Source organism: Jaminaea rosea, assembly GCF_003144245.1.
Source record: "Jaminaea rosea strain MCA 5214 unplaced genomic scaffold BDZ90scaffold_1, whole genome shotgun sequence".
In the NCBI taxonomy this organism is placed as follows: domain Eukaryota; kingdom Fungi; phylum Basidiomycota; class Exobasidiomycetes; order Microstromatales; genus Jaminaea; species Jaminaea rosea.
The window spans coordinates 1,959,668-1,978,441 of NW_020289975.1; the positions used below are offsets into that span (position 1 = coordinate 1,959,668).

General features: G+C 58.4%; 9 protein-coding genes across 9 annotated transcripts; 5 read left to right on the top strand and 4 right to left on the bottom strand.

Moving 5' to 3' along the window:
• Positions 1-125: 125 nt before the first annotated feature.
• On the top strand, positions 126-1,742 carry BDZ90DRAFT_236070 (hypothetical protein; the record flags this gene model as incomplete). Its single annotated transcript, XM_025507285.1, has 4 exons — positions 126-464; positions 542-892; positions 973-1,490; positions 1,568-1,742. Coding segments are annotated over exons 1-4 (1,314 nt in total), but the record flags the coding sequence as incomplete, so codon positions are not given.
• Positions 1,743-2,019: 277 nt separating this feature from the next.
• Positions 2,020-3,525, top strand: BDZ90DRAFT_277177 (hypothetical protein). Its single transcript, XM_025508982.1, has 2 exons — positions 2,020-2,893; positions 2,973-3,525. Exons 1-2 carry the CDS (start codon positions 2,096-2,098, stop codon positions 3,165-3,167), a joined length of 993 nt encoding a protein of 330 aa, XP_025365354.1. The 5' UTR covers positions 2,020-2,095; the 3' UTR covers positions 3,168-3,525.
• On the bottom strand, positions 3,442-4,617 carry BDZ90DRAFT_229741 (hypothetical protein). The gene is made up of 3 exons (XM_025505195.1): positions 4,347-4,617; positions 4,078-4,264; positions 3,442-3,619 (listed from the first exon to the last, which is right to left on the bottom strand). Exons 1-3 carry the CDS (start codon positions 4,368-4,370, stop codon positions 3,555-3,557), a joined length of 276 nt encoding a protein of 91 aa, XP_025365355.1. The 5' UTR covers positions 4,371-4,617; the 3' UTR covers positions 3,442-3,554.
• Positions 4,618-5,159: 542 nt separating this feature from the next.
• BDZ90DRAFT_277179 (Prefoldin, subunit 4) lies at positions 5,160-6,208 on the top strand. Its single transcript, XM_025508983.1, has 3 exons — positions 5,160-5,210; positions 5,294-5,484; positions 5,551-6,208. Exons 1-3 carry the CDS (start codon positions 5,202-5,204, stop codon positions 5,747-5,749), a joined length of 399 nt encoding a protein of 132 aa, XP_025365356.1. The 5' UTR covers positions 5,160-5,201; the 3' UTR covers positions 5,750-6,208.
• Positions 5,822-6,353, bottom strand: BDZ90DRAFT_257807 (hypothetical protein; the record flags this gene model as incomplete). Its single annotated transcript, XM_025508002.1, has 2 exons — positions 5,822-6,208; positions 6,279-6,353. 2 exons carry the CDS (start codon positions 6,351-6,353, stop codon positions 5,822-5,824), a joined length of 462 nt encoding a protein of 153 aa, XP_025365357.1.
• Positions 6,354-6,487: 134 nt separating this feature from the next.
• Positions 6,488-8,609, top strand: BDZ90DRAFT_277180 (hypothetical protein). The gene is made up of 3 exons (XM_025508984.1): positions 6,488-7,052; positions 7,130-7,810; positions 7,892-8,609. Exons 1-3 carry the CDS (start codon positions 6,523-6,525, stop codon positions 8,496-8,498), a joined length of 1,818 nt encoding a protein of 605 aa, XP_025365358.1. The 5' UTR covers positions 6,488-6,522; the 3' UTR covers positions 8,499-8,609.
• A 3,193-nt stretch (positions 8,610-11,802) lies between these two features.
• On the bottom strand, positions 11,803-12,472 carry BDZ90DRAFT_229745 (hypothetical protein). The gene is made up of 3 exons (XM_025505196.1): positions 12,330-12,472; positions 12,196-12,254; positions 11,803-12,107 (listed from the first exon to the last, which is right to left on the bottom strand). The coding sequence occupies exons 1-3, from the start codon at positions 12,423-12,425 to the stop codon at positions 11,909-11,911; spliced, it is 354 nt and encodes a 117-aa protein (XP_025365359.1). The 5' UTR covers positions 12,426-12,472; the 3' UTR covers positions 11,803-11,908.
• Positions 12,473-13,448: 976 nt separating this feature from the next.
• Positions 13,449-15,937, bottom strand: BDZ90DRAFT_22639 (hypothetical protein). The gene is made up of 3 exons (XM_025504707.1): positions 15,290-15,937; positions 14,127-15,204; positions 13,449-14,058 (listed from the first exon to the last, which is right to left on the bottom strand). The coding sequence occupies exons 1-3, from the start codon at positions 15,837-15,839 to the stop codon at positions 13,689-13,691; spliced, it is 1,998 nt and encodes a 665-aa protein (XP_025365360.1). The 5' UTR covers positions 15,840-15,937; the 3' UTR covers positions 13,449-13,688.
• A 373-nt stretch (positions 15,938-16,310) lies between these two features.
• BDZ90DRAFT_229746 (YL1-domain-containing protein) lies at positions 16,311-18,570 on the top strand (the record flags this gene model as incomplete). The annotated part of the gene is made up of 1 exon (XM_025505197.1): positions 16,311-18,570. A coding segment is annotated over exon 1 (2,129 nt), but the record flags the coding sequence as incomplete, so codon positions are not given.
• Between the last annotated feature and the right edge of the window lie 204 nt (positions 18,571-18,774).

The following is an 18,774-nucleotide window of genomic DNA, read 5'->3' on the forward strand; positions in this document are numbered from 1 at the left end:
TCGGGCGGGCGGGCGGGCAGGCGGGCAGCCACGCGAGTTGGCTTCGGTGATCTGGGCGGGAGAGGCGAGTGGCCGATGCCGGATTGCGACGACGAGGGAGCACGCAGCAAGAATATGTAGAGCCACAGCTGCTGCCAGAGCAGAGCAGGCTTCGATCCTTCTTCCCTTCTCATCAGTATCTTCCTACACCCATCATGCTCTCTCGCACCGCCGTCCAATCACTGCGTGTCGCCGCATCAAGGAGAGCTACTGCCTCCGCCACCGTCGCAGCTCCGCGCCTCTACGCAGTCGCACGAGCTGCGCCGCAGAGCACCTGGGCTCATGTCCAGGGAGGTCCCCCTGATCCGATCCTGGGTGTCACCGAGGCCTTCAAGAAGGACACAGACTCCAGGAAGATCAACCTCGGCGTGGGCGCTTACCGTGATGAGAATGGCAAGCCTTACGTGCTGCCTTCGGTCCGAAAGGTGGGAGATGAGTGTGGAGAGTCGGCAACTTGGAGCGCATATACTGACTCGACATCCTCTCGCATGATGTTGCGTAGGCCGAGGAGCAAGTCCTTGCCCAAAAGTATGACAAGGAGTACCTGCCCATCACTGGCTTCCCCGACTTTGTCAAGAACGCCGTCGTCCTTGCATACGGCAAGGACTCGAAGCCCATCAAGGAGGGTCGCGTTGCCGCCACGCAATCTATTTCGGGCACTGGAGCTCTGAGGATCGGTGGAGCCTTCCTCGCTCGTCACTACCCTCACTCCAAGACCATCTACCTGCCCACTCCATCGTGGGGAAACCACACGCCCACATTCAAGGACTCTGGGCTCGAGGTCAAGCAGTACCGCTACTATGACAAGGAGACTGTCGGTCTCGACTTCAAGGGACTCATTGAGGACCTCAAGGTGCGGCGAAGCGACCAGGAGCTACGATGATCTCTCTTTCTTCTCTCATGAGCTAACGTGATTGCCCTGCTCGCCCACAGAACGCTCCCGAGAAGTCCATTGTCCTCCTCCACGCCTGCGCGCACAACCCGACGGGTGTTGACCCTACGCAGGAGCAGTGGAAGGAGATCTCAGAGGTAGTCAAGGCAAAGGGCCACTTCCCCTTCTTTGACATGGCTTACCAGGGCTTCGCCTCGGGTGACGTTGACCGCGACGCATTTGCGCTGCGTCACTTTGTGGCCGAGGGACACCAGGTTGCGCTCAGCCAGTCGTTCGCCAAGAACATGGGCCTCTACGGTGAGCGAGTGGGCTGCTTCTCCCTCGTCACCGGCTCGCCCGAGGAGCAGAGCCGTGTCGACTCCCAAGTCAAGATCGTCGTTCGTCCCATGTACTCGAATCCGCCCGTGCACGGCGCTCGTATTGCGGGCACGATCCTCAACGACGCACAGCTCTACCAGCAGTGGTTGGGTGAGGTCAAGGGGATGGCAGACCGCATCAACGGGATGAGGTCGACGCTCAAGAACTTGCTCGTCAAGGAGCTCGGCAACAAGAACAACTGGTGAGCATGCGCTCGAACCTCTTCTCACGTGGAATTCTGACTGCTCATCACCTCTCCTGCCTTATCATTGCTCGCAGGGACCATATCACCAACCAAATCGGCATGTTTGCCTTCCTGGGTATCACGCCCGAGCAGGTGCATGAGCTCTCCACGAAGCACCACATCTACCTGACGAAGGATGGTCGTATCTCTGTTGCGGGTATCACTGACCACAACGTGCGCCACTTGGCAGAGTCGCTGCACAAGGTCACTTCGTAAGGCTGCGCAGCGCGGGCACCTTACCGTCTGGACAGGGCTCGGGGCGCGGTACGAGTGTGATGATGACGATGTCATAGGTGGAGCAGGTCTCGCTCGTACATAATAGAAAACATGCTGAAGGGAGAGCATGAGAATGAGAGTGGAGAGCGTGCATGAAACGAGATGCTTTGACCTCGACCTCGCGTGTCCATGAGTGGGCCCGTGTTCCGCCCTTCGGCGAGAAAGTTGATCCAACCGGCCGCGATGGCGATCGGCTGTTCTCTTTTGCTCCCTCACCATCAATCTAACCTCACACAACCTCGAGCCTTGAATACACACCCTCGCTACCCACCTCGCCGCCGGCCAGCATGAGCGCTGAGCAACATCTCGACTCCCTAGACGAGGTTGCGTCGTCGTCCTCGTCTTCCCTCCTCGTCGCCCGTCGTCCCCCATGGACGTCTCCTGGCTGGCGTCCACCCACCGAGGACACCCTTCAGCCCGGCTCCTCATCATCATGGATCGGCGGAGGTCCCATCGGCGGCGTGCCAGAGCGCAATCGTCCTGCCACACCAGCAGAGCTAAGCGCTCTAGGCTCACAGGTGTGGAGCAAGGCGGGCGGGTACCCGGTCGAGGGATTGGAGAAGGCTAAGCTGGGCGGCGGCGAGTCCAGCTCGCATGGCTCTTCATCATGGTCGCCCTCGACGTCTCCCGGCGAAGGCAGCAGCAGCAGCGGTAGCTCAGAAAATTCCTCGATGATCGATCCGAACCAGTACGACCTCTCTCGGACTCGCGCTTTCACTTGCAGAGCCCTGAGTGAGTGCGAGCCATGCCCTCCTCAGACTAGAGGGCATCCTTTCTGTAGGCCATACGGAAATCGCAGAATGGTGGCTTGTCGGGCTGTATACGATGGGGTGAGCGCAGTGGGAGGTGGTACGAGCGGGACCGGCTTGAGCAGGCGTGAGGAACAAGATGACTTCACAAAGATGATGAGGGACCCCGGCGGGGCCGAAGGAATACAGGTAATCTCGGCAGCCTCCGGTCTCAGAGCACCACCGGGGCAGCAGCAGAACAATCTTCCACAGCTTCCAAGCGACGTCGATCTCATAGGCTGGGAAGCGTGCGGTAAAGTCGTACGCAACGAGACGCGCGACTACCTCGAGTTCGTTGTGAGTGCACCTTGCCCCCCCCCCCTGAAGACGCTCATCACTCGACGCTGACCCATCCCTGTATACGCCGCGCTCCTAGATGATCCTCGTCCTTCTCGCCCTCTTCTCTCTGCAAATGCTCATAAGGCGCAACCGTCAGCTGTGGGAGAAGGTTCACTTCGAAGGGAGCCCGTCGTCCGATAATGGCGCTGGAGAAGGAGGGTCAGGCAGGCTTCGTACAGGGGATGGGCAGAGGAGGGCTAGGAGGACGAAGGCGGTTAGGAGGGCTAGATGAGCGGGGCCAGCGGCCCAGTGGGGGAAATGGGTGCAGATGTAGTTGGTGAAAGAACGGGAGGGCAGAGGTGCGTAGAGGTTGTCAAGCAGCGTCGCAAGGTCACAAATACCCTTCAACATCCATAGATCAACCTGCTCAGGGAGCGCTCATCGTGCGTACCGAGTCGCAGTCCACTGTCTGCCCCTCTTCAGATTTCGTCAAATCCCGTTTTCGCCGCAGGGCCATGCCAGTGGACTGTCCGTTGCTGCTGTGATTGGGCTATATTGAATCCTGCGCCAACAGTCGTGATGCAAGGCTCCCAGCCCCATAGGCCATGCTACTGCCTCTACATCACCCGCATTGCTCGCTGTATCCCCCCGCTCCTCCCTTCTTCGTGTCACACTCCCTCTACTTGTCCAGCGAGCCGAGGAACTTCTCCAGGTCAAAGTTCGGGCTGTCCGGGTCTGAGACGACTGTGAGAGACGGACGAAGAATTGATGCAGTGTGGTCAGCTCGAGCTTCTGACTGAATGAAAGACGGTGTATACGGCAGGATGGAGCCAACGAGCTGGTGCTTCCCTGATCTTTTGTGAAGGGGGAGCCACTGCGCAAGAGCATCTCTCGCGGTCTCATCCTCCCAGCACAGAATCACCCTGCCTCCGTTCCATGACCATCTCAAAAAAGCGGCTGAATGTCGCTCGCCTCCTGGCCCAGCTCGGCGCTCATCTGATCTGCAGCTCTCATGAGCCTGAGAAGATGAGAGGTAGTCTGCCGCTCGTTCAATCAATTGACGAGCGACGGCCATTGCTCATCTTCTCACGGCAGCGGCTGCTTCTCGGAGAAGCTGTCCTTTCCTTTGCACTGGCCCTCCTACTGCCCCATCTATCTCTCCTCGATCCCAACGCTCTCTAGATCTCCGCGCGGTTACTCACCTCCGCTCTCCTTGGCAGCGACCTTGACCCTCAGACTCTCCTTGTACGCCTCCTTTGCCCTGTTGATCAAGTCCTCCTGTCGCTTCCACTCTGCGGCCTCGAAACGCTTGTCCTCGCGCGCTTGCAACGAACGACGGCGGACGATGCCGTAGCCGATGCCGCCAAGGAGGGCAGAGTAGCGGACGACCTGCAGATGCGGGGAAGGAAGGGGTATGGTGAGCAAAGCCGAATCAAAAGGTTTTGCAAGGGGCAAGTCGTGGGCAACTCACGTTGACTACTGGTGAGGCGGTCATTGTGATGATGTGGTGACGGGAAGGGTGGGAATCTAGGTGGTCCGTAAGAAGCGGAGGATCGAAACAGCCAAAGAGGGGTCGAGCCGATTTTGCAAAGCAAGAGCAGAGGCAGCTCAGAAGCTAGCTGGTGATGGAGGGTAGCGGTGCGAGTGGGAGGTTGCAATGTCAGGCTCGCTAAGTCCTTTGCCTTCTAGGATTATGATGGTGGTGCGGGGAAGGTGGTAAAGGTAATGTAGGAAGATCTCAAGATTCGGTGAGCCACGGCCCACACTCACTCAACCCACGGCCACGCTCTCGCCAAGTCGACTCGAGAGCCAGACACGGCCAAGCGTCGCCGACGAGACGAGTTGAGTTGAAGGCGGACGGAGCGGACGGGCGAGGTCGGACAGGGTGACACGTGACGCGGGGCTGGGCATCAAGGGGGACGCTGGTAGCAATGAGCCGGATCGAGAGGCAATGAGACGTCGATGGATGGATGACAGCTTGCTAGCTGCTCATCGGCCGGCAAGTCTGAGCTATTTGGATGGCAGCGAGGGCGGTGAGGGGGTTCCAGCTGTCTCTGTGCCGCTACTTCACGCCGATGGGCCTGCAACGCTTGCCCTGATGAGGCTCAAATGAACATCTGGTCTTCATGCACTTTATGGCACGTTCAGCATCTCTCTCTCTTGTGGCATCGCTGTCATCAAGTCGCTATGACCGCTTCGCCGTGACATCTTCTTCTCGCCGGCCGCTCCAAGATCGCGAGTCCGTGCGCGGATCGATTGACTTTGCTTTCCCGTCCGTCCTGACTTTTCAATCCTCAGCCTTCCCTCTGCCAGACCTCTGCCCAGCATGCGAATGGTGAGGATGAGGTGACGAGTCGTCGAGACGTCTTTGTAGCGACATAGATCATGCTCATATGTGTCTCCACCACACCCGCACAGCTCGACGAGGACGCCGACTCGAACGATGTGGCTGTCTCGGCCTCGGATCAGGAAGCCATCAACGCTTTCTCACGATTCAACAGCCGCATCTCCGAGGCTGAAGACGAGCTGAAAGCCAAAAAGGAGGAGAAGGAGGCGACCGATGAGGTGGTGATGGAGCTGGAGCTAGTCGATGAGGAGGAGCAGGTGCCGTGAGTCCCGCCCTTTTTGCCTACAGATCTTCCGATCTCATCTCATCCCCTGCCTCGCTCGCACAGCTACAAGATGGGCGACTCTTTCATCCACATCCTTCAACCTCAAGCACTCGAATTCCTCGAGAGAGATTCGAAGCGACTGGATACAGATATTGAGGAATTGAAGAAGACGGTCGATGAGTGTGAGGAGGGGATGGAGAAGTTGAAGGTGGTCCTCTATGGCAAGTTCGGGAACAATATCAATTTGGAGAGAGGCGACTGACAAGGAGATGATGTACAATAGAATGAGAAACAGTCAGCCAATAGGACTGAAAACAAGGCTTGGTCATTGCGGCTATCTGGACCAGACCTTCCACCAGCTCCTACCCTCTTTCTTCCCATTCTCCGCACCTTCCGTCACCCCAGCGAGAGCTCCCTGCGCCTTCTGTCTGAGCTCCTTGATCTTGTCCTCCATCTCTCCCCTCTGTTGCTCCTCGACGACCTTCTGTTCCTCCCCATCAAGGTAGGTCCAGAGCAAGTGGAGCGCAAAGTACGCACCTGACCCGTAGGCGATGCAGCGCAGGAAAGGCGGGTAAATCTCGCGATAGAAGAGACTGTGGCGTGATGGCGGACCACTTCGGCGAGGATGGCGTTCGAAGAAGTCTGATTGGGATGAGGACGTGGAGGGCTTGCCTGAGGTTGACGGGGAGTTGGGCGGGCTAGACGTGGAGTTGAAGCGCAGCTGCGGGCGGGAGACGACAATGGTCAACATCAGAGGCTTCTCAGCATACCGATTTCGTGAGAGGCCTCACCAGAGTACGCTGCGACGGCTGAAATGTCCGACTTCCGACTGCGGCCAAGCCCACGCTTGATAACCTCTTGCTCATCGTTGTGGTCTGATGAGGTGGTGTTGCGGGGAGGCGTTGGACGCCGCTCTCCCTGTCCGTTCGTTTGATTGAGCCGCTGCCGCCGTCGGACGGAGACGAGCGCTCGCTCAAATTTGCCCTGTTTCCGAGGGGCCTGATTTTGTCCTCCCAACCATCACCCTTCTTCGTCATGTCAATCGTCGAGGCATCCTCTGAGATCGCAGACGAGTCGTCGGTACAGCCTCGCATTGTCGGTGAGGATGGCTTGACAAACAAGGAACGCAGAAAGGCGAAGCAGGAGGCAAAGAAGAAGCAGGCCGAAGAGGCAAAGGTTGCAAAGGTCGACAAGAAGAAGAGGGTCCTCGAGCAAGAAGATGGCCAAGGGGAAGACACGCCAGCAACCGAAGGAGAGGAAGCTGAGGAGCCGGTCGAAGCTCTGTCCCACAAGGAGCAGCGCAAGCGCAGGAAGCTCGAGAAGAAGGGCCTCCTTCCCCCTCCTGCCAGCGCTGACGGCGGCGCAGACGCAACGCCCTCGTCCTCCCACGCAAAGCCGCAACGCCCTGATCTGCCTGAGCGGTCACCCTATGCAGTCTGGGTTGGGAATCTTTCCTTCCAGACGAACATTGAGCGCCTGCAAGGCTGGTTTGAAGAGCGTGGCATCCAGGGCATCAGCCGCGTGCACATGCCCCGTGGAGTCAAGAAGTTCGAGCAAAACAAGGGGTGAGCACTAGAGAGAACGAGCTGTCGATGCCAGCGTGTGCTGATATCGTGCCTTCCCTTCGCCCGACCGCCGCCAGTTTCGCCTACATCGACCTCCCTTCTCGCTCAGCAGTAGAGTCAGCCGTCGCTCTCTCAGAAGACCACCTGGACGGGCGACGTCTCCTCATCAAGTCCTCGTCCGACTTCTCCGGCCGACCCGCCCTCGACCCATCCCTCGCCGCCCTTGCCACTTCGAGCAATACCACTAATGCTTCGCCGTCAGTAGCAGCAGCAGGAGCAGCAGCTGGCTCCGCTATGGAGCCTCATGGTGCTGGAGGCAAGACTGGCCTGACAAAGACAGCGCAGAAGATTTTGCGAGCGCAGAGGAACCCTGCAGGGCCGACACTCTTTGTGGGCAATTTGAGCTTCAACTCGACTGAGGAGGGATTGCGTGACCTCTTCGAGGCATCAGCTAAGGCCAGGGATGCGTGGAAGAAGGCCGAAGCCGGTAAGCCGAAGAAGAAGGCGAAGAAGGTTGTCAAGAAGAGCAGCAGCAAGAAGGCAAAGGCTGAGGACAGCGACAGCGACAGCGACAGCGATGACGGGAGCGATAGCAGCAGCAGCAGTAGCAGCAGTAGCAGCGAGGAGGACTCGGAAGACTCTTCGGACGAGGAGGACGAGAGCGATGAGGAGGAGGAGGGCGACAAGGACCAGGTGCGAGGTGCCGGCATCCGTAAGGTCAGGATGGGAACGTTCGAGGACTCAGGCAAGTGCAAAGGGTGAGTCAGGCGTAAGTCAAAGAAATGACATCCTGCGCGCCCACACATTGGCTGACCCCTTCCTTCCCTTCGCCGCCGCAGCTTCGCATTCATCGACTTCCACACACCCGCGCACGCAACCGCCTCGCTCGTCGACCCTCGCAACTACAGGCTGGACGGGCGCGAGCTCAAGCTCGAATTTGCAGGTGCCGACGCCGTGCGTCGAGGCGCACCGAAGGGCGCGGCCATCAACTCTGCTGGCGGTCGTGGCGCCTGGCCGAGCCCCAACGAGAGTGGCATGGCTCCTCCTCCAAAGAAGGAGCGTGCCGCCCCCGAGTGGCGCCAGAAGAAGGGTGAGAAGCGCAAACACTTGGCTCCGAGTGAGGATTCGAAGGGATCGAGGAAGCGCCTCAAGCGTGAGGAGAAGCTGGCTGCTAGAAGGGAGGCTGCCGCCATGGCTCCGGGCGGGGCTGGTAGCCCTCCCGCTAGTGGAGCGGCGGGCGGTGGTGTAGAGGGGGCTCGTGTGCGTCACAAGGAGACTCAGGCGGAGCGTCAAGCGAGAAGGGAGAAGGCTGCAGCGGGCGGAGGTGCTGGCAGTGCTGCGGGTGGCAAGAGGGCTAAGCCTGGTGCGGCGCTTGCAAATGCGCAGAGGGGAAAGACTGGTATTGACACGAGTGGGGAGGCGGGCAAGAGGACGACGTTTGAGTAGATTGAGAAGGGCAAAGGTCTCAAAGTCTCGCGGGCCCCTGATGCGGTCTCGAATGAAATTGCTTCAGCTCTGCGCAGTCAGCGAGTGGCCCAACGTGACCCAACTTTCAGCCGCCGGATGTTCGTGCTCATGAGGCGCCCATCGGCGCTCCATGCCACAAGCGCAGCAAGATAACCAGACCGGGGTCGCGGAGAGCACGAAGATTCGCTACAATTGAAGGGCCTTGAAACAAGCTATCACGGTCAAGGAAGCTCTAGGAGTACCTGATTCACACGTGCGTTCTGTTGCCAGTAACATCGGCTCCCATCGAACGCACTTCTCGACTGCACTTCTCGACTACTGTACCACCCACACCGCAGCTCACATCATGCTTTGCCTCACACACCTCGTTCAAACCCTCTGGCTCGCGGCCGTGGCTGGCCTGCTTCTCTGTTGCACACCCATCAAAGCCGATTTCATTGGCATGTGCTGCCCGCAGTCGGGCTGTACTGGACGATGCCAATCCGTTAGCGGCAAAAGGGCCGGATCCAATCCTATCACTCTACCTTTGTGCACGAGCTTCAAGCCTCGATTCAAGATGACCGAAGTATGCAGCCACGCGGACTGTTCGAATGGATGTCTCGATGGCGTCACGAATCCCAATCAGTGCATCTCTCCTAGTAAGTACGAGCGCTTTGGACACCGCTTCTCCCGTAGCTGACAGTCGGAATGTCGCGCTGTGACTGGTACGTAGAGTTGTCGAGTATTGGCTGCGTCATTTTCTGAGCTCGGCAAGACTGGTGCTGACAGTCCATGGTGCGAGGCAGGTTCGGCGCGTGGCAGTGTGACGTCCTCGCTACACATCAGCGCCATGTAAGAGAGCAAGAGCAAGCTCTCTGTCATCGCCCCATTTACTTTCGCTCATCTTTTCTTCCAGAAGCATTGTGACCAAGCTCTTCTATCTTCGTGCATAGCACAAGGTCAAGCCACTTCAACGCCGATGCTTTGCTGTGGTTGCGAGGATTTGTCCTTCTGCACTTGGCTGATGCCCAGGCTATCGCTCAGCTCAGCATTGCGCATACGACGGTGGCGAGAGTACTTGGGGAGATTAGGACAAGGGTCTAGGGGCAGGACAAGGTCACAAAGGAAGGGGCCGTCGGAGCATCGCGTCTCCGAGGTCTGCGGGCCGCAAGTGGCGAAGCGGCATGATTTCGACGTTATCACGATATCAGGCGGGCGGCGGGCCGTGGTGGCAGTGTTGTTCCGTGGCCGAGAGGGCCGATATCGACAGTGAGCGCTTGGATACTGTAGCCCAAAAGAGCGCCTGTCTGGACGACTCCCCGATTCTCTCCTCTTCGCACATCAACAGCTCTCACAACCATCGGAGATATCCATAATAGTTGAACAAAGTCATGCTCTTCATCGTCAAGCGCAGCAAGACGGCCTGGCTGTCGATCATGAGCATACTGCTCGTCACCTCTTCAGTCCTCGGCGAGACCATCGGCAACTGCTGCCCTCAAAGCCAATGCGGGGGAACTTGTCAGCCGGTCGAAGGATCGCGTACGGCGTCCAATCCCATCCTGGCATCGTGCCCAAGCTTCAAAGCAAGCTTCACAGTCAAGAAAGTGTGCTCCGCTGTGGACTGTGCAGCCGGGTGTGTCGCTGTCAATGTCGGCCCTGGACAGTGCCTGTCTCCTCGTGCGTATGGGTTTGCAGATCTTGGCAGTCGCTCTTGCTGACCATATAATTGTCGGATACTCACCTTCTGCCAGGCCTGCCGTCCATTGCTTGCATCATCTTCTAAGCCTGATGGCACGGTAGATGGGTCGGCCGCAGGGTCGTGGGTGACGATGCCTCTCTCAGTGGCGACAGTATACGCGTCACGGTCGAAGCTCAGCTCCTCGCAGTCTCTATGTGTGCGTCATTTCAATCGTGCTCTCGCCGCCACTTCTTGTGACTTTGTCACTGTGATCAAGCTGGCACCTCGTACACATGATGAATCAATCATCCACCTTTGCTGTCACTCAGGCCTCCTACTGTGTCGCTCGAGATGTGGATACAGCATCGTAAGTGCACTAGCGCACAGATCAGAGGTGCTCATCGGTGATGGTACCCTTGAGGATTTTTGTTTTCACATTGTCTCTACCCAGCGGAGCGCGGCGTTGGCTATGCCAACCGTACGAGATATCCTCGTGGGCTGGGGGCGCTCGAGTGCATGGACTGCCTAGGCCCTCGGGGCCATTCTCCGGTGAGTCCTAGAAACGTTGACTCAAGGGCGCAATAGCAAGAAGCAGGCCGAGCACTACACCGCCTTGACCCGCTTGAGACGCTCATCCGGCCAGTCTTCAACACTCCACTGGGCGTGGGGCTGTCGACCAAAGCTACCGGCCAATCGACGGGCGTGACACGGATTGGCGGCGCCAGTCAACGGGCAGATCAACTTTGCTGGGTGGCTGTGAGAGATGTCAAGTAAGCCGCAGGTCTCTGCCATCCTCACTCCTTTCTTTCACGGCTCTCGCAATCTGAAAGCAAGCAACCAACTGAAAGTGAGGACCTCAGACCGCCACGATGCACCTCGTGTACAATCTCAAGACTGTTGGCCTCGTCACCGGTCTCCTCATGATCGACCTCGCCTCTGCTGCACTCATTGGCAATTGTTGCTCTGTTGGTCACTGCAACGCCAGCTGCACTGGCGTTGAAGGTCAAGCGGGCATGAATCCCACTGGCACATGCATGAGCTTTCAAGCCACGACTCACATCAAAGCCGCATGCGCTGATCCGAGTTGCAAGCAGTGCGTCTCCGTCGCAAGCACTGGCTGTATGACAGCAAGTGAGTCCAACGGCTGTCGTCCGGGCCTGATGGCCGAGCTGAACCTCGATTTTTCGTTCTAGACCTGCCTCTCAAGTGCGTCGTTGTTTAAGGCACGTCTTTCCTCGACTACGAGGGGAGGGAGATGCGACTGGGGCCAGGTACATGGCGACTACACGAGGTATTGCTCTCTCCTCGCGAAATCCGCCTGTTGTAAGCCTCTGATTGACTCTCTCTGTCTCGAGGGACGCTTGCCTCACCGTTCGCTGATCCCGCCGCTCTGCTCGGCATCTTCTCATAGCTTTCTTCGATGTCCACCCCGTCTCCCTACATTGACCGCAGACGGACCTTGCGCTCTACCTCCCCACATTGTCCCTCGTCTTCCTGTCCGCCTCGCTCCCTATCCGACCAATAGCCTAATGGTCTCTTCTTGAATCTAAAAAGCTCACACTCTTCGTGGTCGTATGCATTGGGTGCTGCACTCTCGAGTACGAGTCACTTGTCTCGTTAGATATATGATGTGGTAATTCAAACGGAGTGGGTCAAGAACGCAGCATACAATGTCGGCGCTGCAAAAAGAAGTCAAAGGCGAAAGGAGTCGGAGGCTTGGTATATCGCCCGTCTACTGGACGAGAGTGAGTCCCGAGTTTGCAGCCGTGTGCTTGTTGACGTTGACAGGAGCGCGCTGTCCGTCCTTGACGAAGGTGCAGTATGCCTGGACTTCAGTGTCCATGTTCTTGCCAGACGTGTCTCCGGGACGGCAGAGGGTATAGCCAAACCTGAGCGACGAGTCCTTGGGGACGTAGTTGACGCAGGCGCAGCTGTTAGCGAGGCGAGAGGGAGAGGGAGAATAGGTGAGTGAGCGATGCGCGCCTCAGTGCATGAGTGCTGGAAGGGGAGGCTACCCACCGCCACTTGTCGCAGGCTTCGGCAGCGGTCTTTGCGCCCGAGTTGGCGAAGGTGTAGACCTGGCGGCGAGCGATTGACAGGAAAGATGGTCAGCGACTACGGCAGAGCACTGAGTCGCTTCGCCGCCCTCTCACCTGTCGCTCATCGTAACGCTTTTGGAGCTCAGGAGCGGCCGAGACGACGCCAACGGCGACGAGGGCAGAGACGACGAGAGATGTAGCAAACTTCATGGTGTTGAGCAGAATGAGTGGGAGAGGGGTAGAGGTTGAAGCAAGGGTTGCGAAAGCAAGCTGTGATGCAACGACTGAGCTCATATTTGTAGCAGTATCTCGACTCCATTCGTCAACCCCGCAATCGAACCCGCCTGCCCTTTTGGCGAACCTGCCTCACTCAATCGAATCAGGTGCCGACGGTCTGGTCCCGCCTCCTCCCCGCATCACGACGGGGTTCCGGCGGGAGGGGGAAAGGCGAGGCGTCGTTCAATCGGGCGTGCCGCCGCACGTCGACGTCGCAGCCTCGACCCGAACTTTGCGACTCCGTTCTACTCAATTTCTACCGAGCGCGAGATGCGTATGGCCGCTTCAAACAGGAAAACGATCGTGATGTGTCATGACCATGTGTTCACCAATGGCAGCCTGGCCGGCACGCTGTGGGCTCGAGCGCAGGTGCTATTCTGCAAGACGAGCCTGCGCTGAATCGCTGTGCCCGATCAAGCTCACACAGGGCCCTGCGCCGAGACCACTCAAACGCAGGCAGCAAAGTCCATGTGCAACCATGCCCTACCCAGATCAATCGTCGATTTCCCTCATCGTTGGACTTGCTCGAGGTCAACGAGGACGCGGCAGGGGCATCATCGACCCAAAGGAGGGTGGTCAAGATGCTGCAGAGCAGACTCACCGCTCGAGGGGGGCAGGCGCACACTGGACGCAGCACATCAGGCACCTCATCGGCTTGGACCTCCTATGTTCGGGATTTGGCATGTCAACAACAATTGAAGGGCTAGAGCAGCGATGAAGACGATCCGAGAGACCGTGACAAGATGACGACAAAGAATGAAGAGTGAATGTGCAAAAGGATGAGAGATGCGAGCACAGGGTGTCGCGGCGCTGCGTTACGTGCCGTTGCGGGCACGGGATCTCGATGGTCGTGTTACTACGAGTAAGCTACTGCTTGATACTACGGGTACTGCTGCTGCTGCTGTTGCTGCTGGACAGAGAGAAGAAAGGGGGGTATCTTCAAGAGAGACGGCCTGGCGAGTTCGAGAGCCATCACGTCCGGTCGGCGTAGAGATTGAGCTTGGCGCCTGAGGCAAGCCATTCCCTGAGGTCCTCGTCGTCGTGCATTCGAACCATACCGCTTGCGCCGGGCTCAGGATTGGCGTCGCGATACCGCAGGACGTTGATGTCTGCGCCGAGCCGGTCGCGTACCCTGGCGAGAGAAGAGAAGAATGGAAGTCAGCGACCAAATGGGGCGGGTGTACGTTGCGCTCGCACTTACTTCTCCATCAATTGCCCGTGCGTGACGCTAGGCGGAACCCGAATAGCCACCAAATCGTCATTGGCGCGGTGAAAGATCTTGATCTTCATGAAGGAGGGCGAGGCAGCCCCAGGCCCTCCTGCTGAGATGGCTCCACCGCTCATCCTGCCCTCAGAGCCGCGCGAGTTTTGCGTTTCCACCGTCGTCGCCGAAGCGTTGCGCTGCATGTAGCTATGCGGAGGTTGCAAACCGGGACCGCTACTCCTGCTGTTCGAGGCAGAGTGGCCTGAGGAGCGGGTTCCCATGCTTAAAGAGTCCATCTTGCCAGCGAGATCCGGTGCACGGCTGCTGACACTGGCTGAACGGTCGTGATGAGGGCCAACGGTTCTAAGAGCGGACCAGAAGAGAGAATGTCAGCCAACGCTCACTCAAAGCTCCTCACGGCTCGTACTCACGCGTCCTCCGAGTACTTGGCTGTTCCGTTCCCGTACGGCGGCTGAGGTGATCGCACCTCCTCCACGTCATCCCCGCCCAACTGTGCAGGCATCTTTCCTTTACCCGACCCCTTCCTTCCCAATCCCCCGCTATCACTCCTCGGCCTCATCCCTGGCGCATGCGTCGTGCAGTGATCTCCCGGCCGAGGCTCAAAGAACAGGCGTACCAGCTCTGACCGCAGGATGTATTCTGGCAGGCGAGTCAGCTCCGCTATGTACTGGTCCAGGTCGCCTCGTCGCTGCGCTGTTATGTAGTCGTCGACCTTATCCAAGGGCCCGGGCATGAGAGGCAGTATTCGCTCGGATTGATTGCCGTTCTCGTCGAGTTGTCTGCCAGCTTCTGCGGGAAAGTGGTCGAGGAGGGCAATTTGAAACTCATAGAAGTCTTCGTACAATCCTGCGGGAGGGGCGAAGGAGCAGGGTGAATGAAGCAGATTAGCGCCGGAATGCAAGGCCCGGCATGTCGATATGGTCGCAAACTCACGATAGAGTATGAGATCGCGGTCCTCGCCCTCCATCGTGCGCGGCGCCGTCGGTGGCGCATGTACAGACCACCCCGCCGTGTGATATGCCTGCAAGCGAAACCAGTAGTCGCCCTGCTCGAAATGAAATGAATCCACCGTAGCGTACGTGATGATGCCCGCCGGCAAGGGCTCTCCAGGCGGCATTCCAGCAGGTAGCTGTTCTTGCGACTGTGCAGCATCTGGGTAGGGGGATCCCCACTTGTCATCCTTGGGTGGCAGTGACGGTGAGGGCTCGTCAGGTTCAACTACGCCGCCTGCAAGAGCATCCTGCGATGACGACGGGCCCATCGCCGCTGCTGGTGCTCCTCCAAAATCAAAGCGTCCCAGCGGAATCGTGTTCTTCTTGTATTCTGCTGTCATCTTCTTCCACTCCTCGACTTTGGGTACGACGCCCGAAGAAATGAGCTCTTCGACGTTGTCGACCACCTGACCCGTTGCGAGATCCTTGATCTCAACGAAGGCTACGGGGATGAGGCCAGGACCTCCCAATCGACCAATTGGTTTGGCAACGAACCCTGTGCAAAGGAGAGCGAGGAGCAAGAAGGTCAGCGTGTGGACCGTTTGCCCGCTTGCAACCCATTCCCTCTTGCCCAGACTTACACTCGAAATTGGACTGGGCAATCACGATCATCGACTCGCCCGCTTTTGCCCCCAACTCGTCATCTCTCTCCGCCTCAAAATCGTATTTGACGACCGCATAAAACCCTCCTCCCCCCTTTGCCGTCATCGCAGCTCCCGCAGCTCTCTGCGCGGGTGATTGTGAAGACGAGGGCCCCGCAGCAGCTGCGCCTGCTTGGCCGGGCCTCGAGCTCTTGGTGACAATTTCCACTGACCCAGCAGGAACCAACCCTCTCGCCCCCGTCATGGGATTGAATGCTTCAATCCATTCTGCATTGGGCAGTGGATCCGTGAGGACGTGAAAGAAATCGCCCTTTGTGAAGCCGAGCTCATTGGGAGCGCGTGATTTGTAGTCGGTAATGGCTTTGAGGACCATCTTGGGAGGTTGATGAGAGATGGCGCCCTTGACATTGGAGAGGGCATTGGATGACGTTCCGCCACTGCTGCCGCTACCACCACTTCCCCCTGGTCTGCTGCCACCCGATGTGCGATCCTTGTTGAGGGATCTGCGGAAGTCTTTGAGGCCCTTCATTGCGGGCAAAATGTGATGGTGAGAATGACGGGCGAGGACGAAGGAGTACGAGAAGTAGAACGAGGAGATGATCTGCGAGAGCGTCTCGTCGTGGGTTGCTGCGTTTGCCCGACGACACCCTTGACTACAACTGCTTTCTCTCTCTGTCTCTCTCTCTCTCTTTTCGGTGTTGACTCCAGATCCAATGGAATCGAATCTCAGACACGACGGCGGGTCGAAGGCGTAGAGTGGGTTGGCCAGTCAAGTTGCGATGCAGCAGGCAGCAGGCAGCACCGGAGCGGCACGCCTGTCAGACAGACCAAAAGAGAGGCCGGCGAGCGACGAGGCAGCGGCGACAAGAGACGGACCACGACTCTCTCTCGTGGGCTGCCGCGCCGCCAGTGTCGATCAGACGGGTGGTCCCTTGTTCCGCGACGCAGAGCACCGAGGGCACCGAGGGCGAGAGGGCGATGTCGAGGCCTTCTTGTCCCCCTCCTCTTCGATCTCCATCCTATTCTTGGAGCCGCGACCGATATGGCCTCGTCGTCGCCGCCGCCTGGTGGTGTCGACGATGGTGGCGACCACGGAATCGAGACAGTCCAAGCGCTCGCCCTTGGACGCTCGAAGCGCAGCACAGCAGGCAATCGAATGCGCGCCCTCCTCGATAAGCAGACGGACCTCGACGATGATGACATGTTTCGCGAAGAAGCAGACGACGACGAATTTGCAGCAGTCAAGGAGGTTCAGGAGGACATCTTCGACTCGGACTTTGGAGATTCGAGCGAAGATGAGGGCGCGGCGGCCAACGGTGACGATGATGAGGAAGCTGGAGAACGCCAGCTCGAGGAGGAAGCACAGCAGAAACAAAGGGCAGCAGCCAAGAAGCGACAGGCGGCCAACAGGATGGCTCCCTCCGTCATCAGGCGGCCAAAGCCAACGAAGACGGGCGACACTGCTCCTTCCAAGTCGAAGCGCATATCCTTTGCACCAGAGGCGTCCCCTTTCGACGGATCTTCGAGTAATCGCCGCGTCTCTTCGAGACGAGCCACAGTCCAATCAGCACTAGATACGCAGTCGCGTCTGGAGGAAGCGGAAGCTCGTCGCCTGCAACATCCAATGGTTCGCAACCCTCCAAAGCAAAATCAAAAGCCCTCTCTTACCCAAGACGAGCTCATCCATCTGGCCCTCGATCGCGAAGAAGAGAATCGCAAGAGTCTCAAGGAATATTACGAGGGCGAAGAGGAGAGGAAGCGGGCTGAGATGGCAAGGGATAAGAGCGAGCTGCCTTCCAGCTGGCTCAGATGGAGGAGTGTAAGAGCTGTGCGGGCCAAGACGCCGCCGATAGCAGCGGCAGCTGTCAACGGTAGAGCGGGGCAAGGCGAGGCTGCGGTCCCTGAGGAGGCGAGTCCTCTAGTTCAAGTCATGGATGATGTCGCGACAGGCGCAAAGGAGCAGACTCAGTCGTCCGTCCGGCAAGGGGAAGACGAAAGCCTCAGCGTGAAGGAGACTGCGCAGGTGCAAGCCGAAGTGCAGGCATCCACAGGAGCAGACGAATCATTGGCAACAGCGGCTACTGCAGAGTCAGATCAGTCCTTCGAGACACCTCCTCCTCGGGACCTTGCGGACGGAGATCAATCTATGTCCAACACAAGGGCAGAGCCAAACGAGGCCGACGGAAAACCTACGCCGCAAAAAGCTCAACACAACCCACCGATTGCGCAAGAGCCCTATGACTCTCTCGCTCAACAGGCAAACCATGACACCTCCGTGCAAGAGCACCGTGCCTCTTCATCACAACCGCAGCGACCCGTGGACGTCACTCTCGACCCGGTGCTCGAAGCCCGCAAAGTCGCTGCCGCCCACACCACCGCCACTTCTGCACCGCAGTCCGTGGCTCCTACCTCTCCATCCCGCCTCGAATCTCGTAACATCGTCTCCCTGCACTTCGCGCATCGCCCCTCCAACAATATTGAGGGTCGTCTCGAACAACTCAACGCCCTCTTCGGCAATCACGTGGATTGGACCTCAGCGCCCATCGTCTCGCACCGTAATAGGCCTATGCGACCACGAGCGTCACTGTGCGCGATAACGGGCAAGACGGCTAGGTATATGGACGCGAAGACTGGCATACCTTTCGCCGATGTGAGGGCGGCGAAGGTTCTGAGAAGGTTGCAGGGGCTGGACCAGCATGCAGAAGGAGAGGGTTGGGAGTGGATGGAATTGACGACTGTGCCTGGGGCTGGTGGCCAGAGCGAAGATAGGGAGCGCAGTCAGTCGGTCGTGCAAAGCGAGGACCAACCTGCTGAACCCGTCAAGAAGAAGGGCGGCCGCAAGTCAGGAAGAGGAGCGGCGAATGGCCGGCCAGAAGGCTTCCTGACTGGCTTCTGGTCAGACTCGTATCCACGCTCGACAGGTTCCACGGCTGCTGGCTCTGGCTCGGCAACAGCGACGGCAGGCTCATCCATCACACCTGGGCTCGGCCGCTCGATCTCGACCTCCTCCTCATCAGCAATTTCTTCTGGCCCGCGCAAACGCAAGTCAGCCTTTTACTACGACTACAGCGGGATTGCCCCCGGAGACGAGAAGGCCATCATGGAGAGAGCGTTGGCTCTTCCTGAGGGGACGACGAGGAGTGGGCGAGCGCGGGGCGTTGCTTCTGGTAACGGAGCAGGCGGCTCAGGTGGAAAGTGACTAAGGTCGATGGAACCAATCGCGAGAGTAGCTCTGTATTCTAAAACGCATTCAATACCCATTTCATGTTAGCATCACGTCGAAACGCGCGTAAAGGGGGAGGCCAGGAATGGCGGACGCCGCGCACGTGACCTCGACACGTCGGCCAACGCGAGACCCAAGCACAGGCGCCATTCGCTGGTAGTGAGGAGCTAGGCCTCGCCTTGCGTTTGATCAGAGGCAGCGATGGTGGACTTACAGACCCAGGGGTGAAGGATGAGATTGG

Excerpts from the sequence above, each read along its gene's own strand:
- BDZ90DRAFT_277180 (XM_025508984.1), top strand. The coding sequence starts at position 6,523 with ATGTCAATCGTCGAGGCATCCTCTGAGATCGCAGACGAGTCGTCGGTA. Across the intron at positions 7,053-7,129 it reads AAGTTCGAGCAAAACAAGGG|TTTCGCCTACATCGACCTCC; the intron begins GTGAGCACTAGA and ends GACCGCCGCCAG. Across the intron at positions 7,811-7,891 it reads GACTCAGGCAAGTGCAAAGG|CTTCGCATTCATCGACTTCC; the intron begins GTGAGTCAGGCG and ends TCGCCGCCGCAG.
- BDZ90DRAFT_277179 (XM_025508983.1), top strand. Across the intron at positions 5,485-5,550 it reads GATGAGGAGGAGCAGGTGCC|CTACAAGATGGGCGACTCTT; the intron begins GTGAGTCCCGCC and ends TCGCTCGCACAG.
- BDZ90DRAFT_229741 (XM_025505195.1), bottom strand. The coding sequence starts at position 4,370 with ATGACCGCCTCACCAGTAGTCAAC. Across the intron at positions 4,265-4,346 it reads CCGCCTCACCAGTAGTCAAC|GTCGTCCGCTACTCTGCCCT; the intron begins GTGAGTTGCCCA and ends CCGCATCTGCAG. Across the intron at positions 3,620-4,077 it reads CGCTGCCAAGGAGAGCGGAG|TCGTCTCAGACCCGGACAGC; the intron begins GTGAGTAACCGC and ends CGTCTCTCACAG.
- BDZ90DRAFT_22639 (XM_025504707.1), bottom strand. The coding sequence starts at position 15,839 with ATGAAGGGCCTCAAAGACTTCCGCAGATCCCTCAACAAGGATCGCACA. Across the intron at positions 15,205-15,289 it reads TGCCCAGTCCAATTTCGAGT|GGTTCGTTGCCAAACCAATT; the intron begins GTAAGTCTGGGC and ends TCCTTTGCACAG. Across the intron at positions 14,059-14,126 it reads GCCAAGTACTCGGAGGACGC|AACCGTTGGCCCTCATCACG; the intron begins GTGAGTACGAGC and ends GTCCGCTCTTAG.
- BDZ90DRAFT_229745 (XM_025505196.1), bottom strand. The coding sequence starts at position 12,425 with ATGAAGTTTGCTACATCTCTCGTCGTCTCTGCCCTCGTCGCCGTTGGC. Across the intron at positions 12,255-12,329 it reads AGCGTTACGATGAGCGACAG|GTCTACACCTTCGCCAACTC; the intron begins GTGAGAGGGCGG and ends GCTCGCCGCCAG. Across the intron at positions 12,108-12,195 it reads GAAGCCTGCGACAAGTGGCG|CTGCGCCTGCGTCAACTACG; the intron begins GTGGGTAGCCTC and ends CCTCGCTAACAG.
- BDZ90DRAFT_277177 (XM_025508982.1), top strand. The coding sequence starts at position 2,096 with ATGAGCGCTGAGCAACATCTCGACTCCCTAGACGAGGTTGCGTCGTCG. Across the intron at positions 2,894-2,972 it reads GCGACTACCTCGAGTTCGTT|ATGATCCTCGTCCTTCTCGC; the intron begins GTGAGTGCACCT and ends CCGCGCTCCTAG.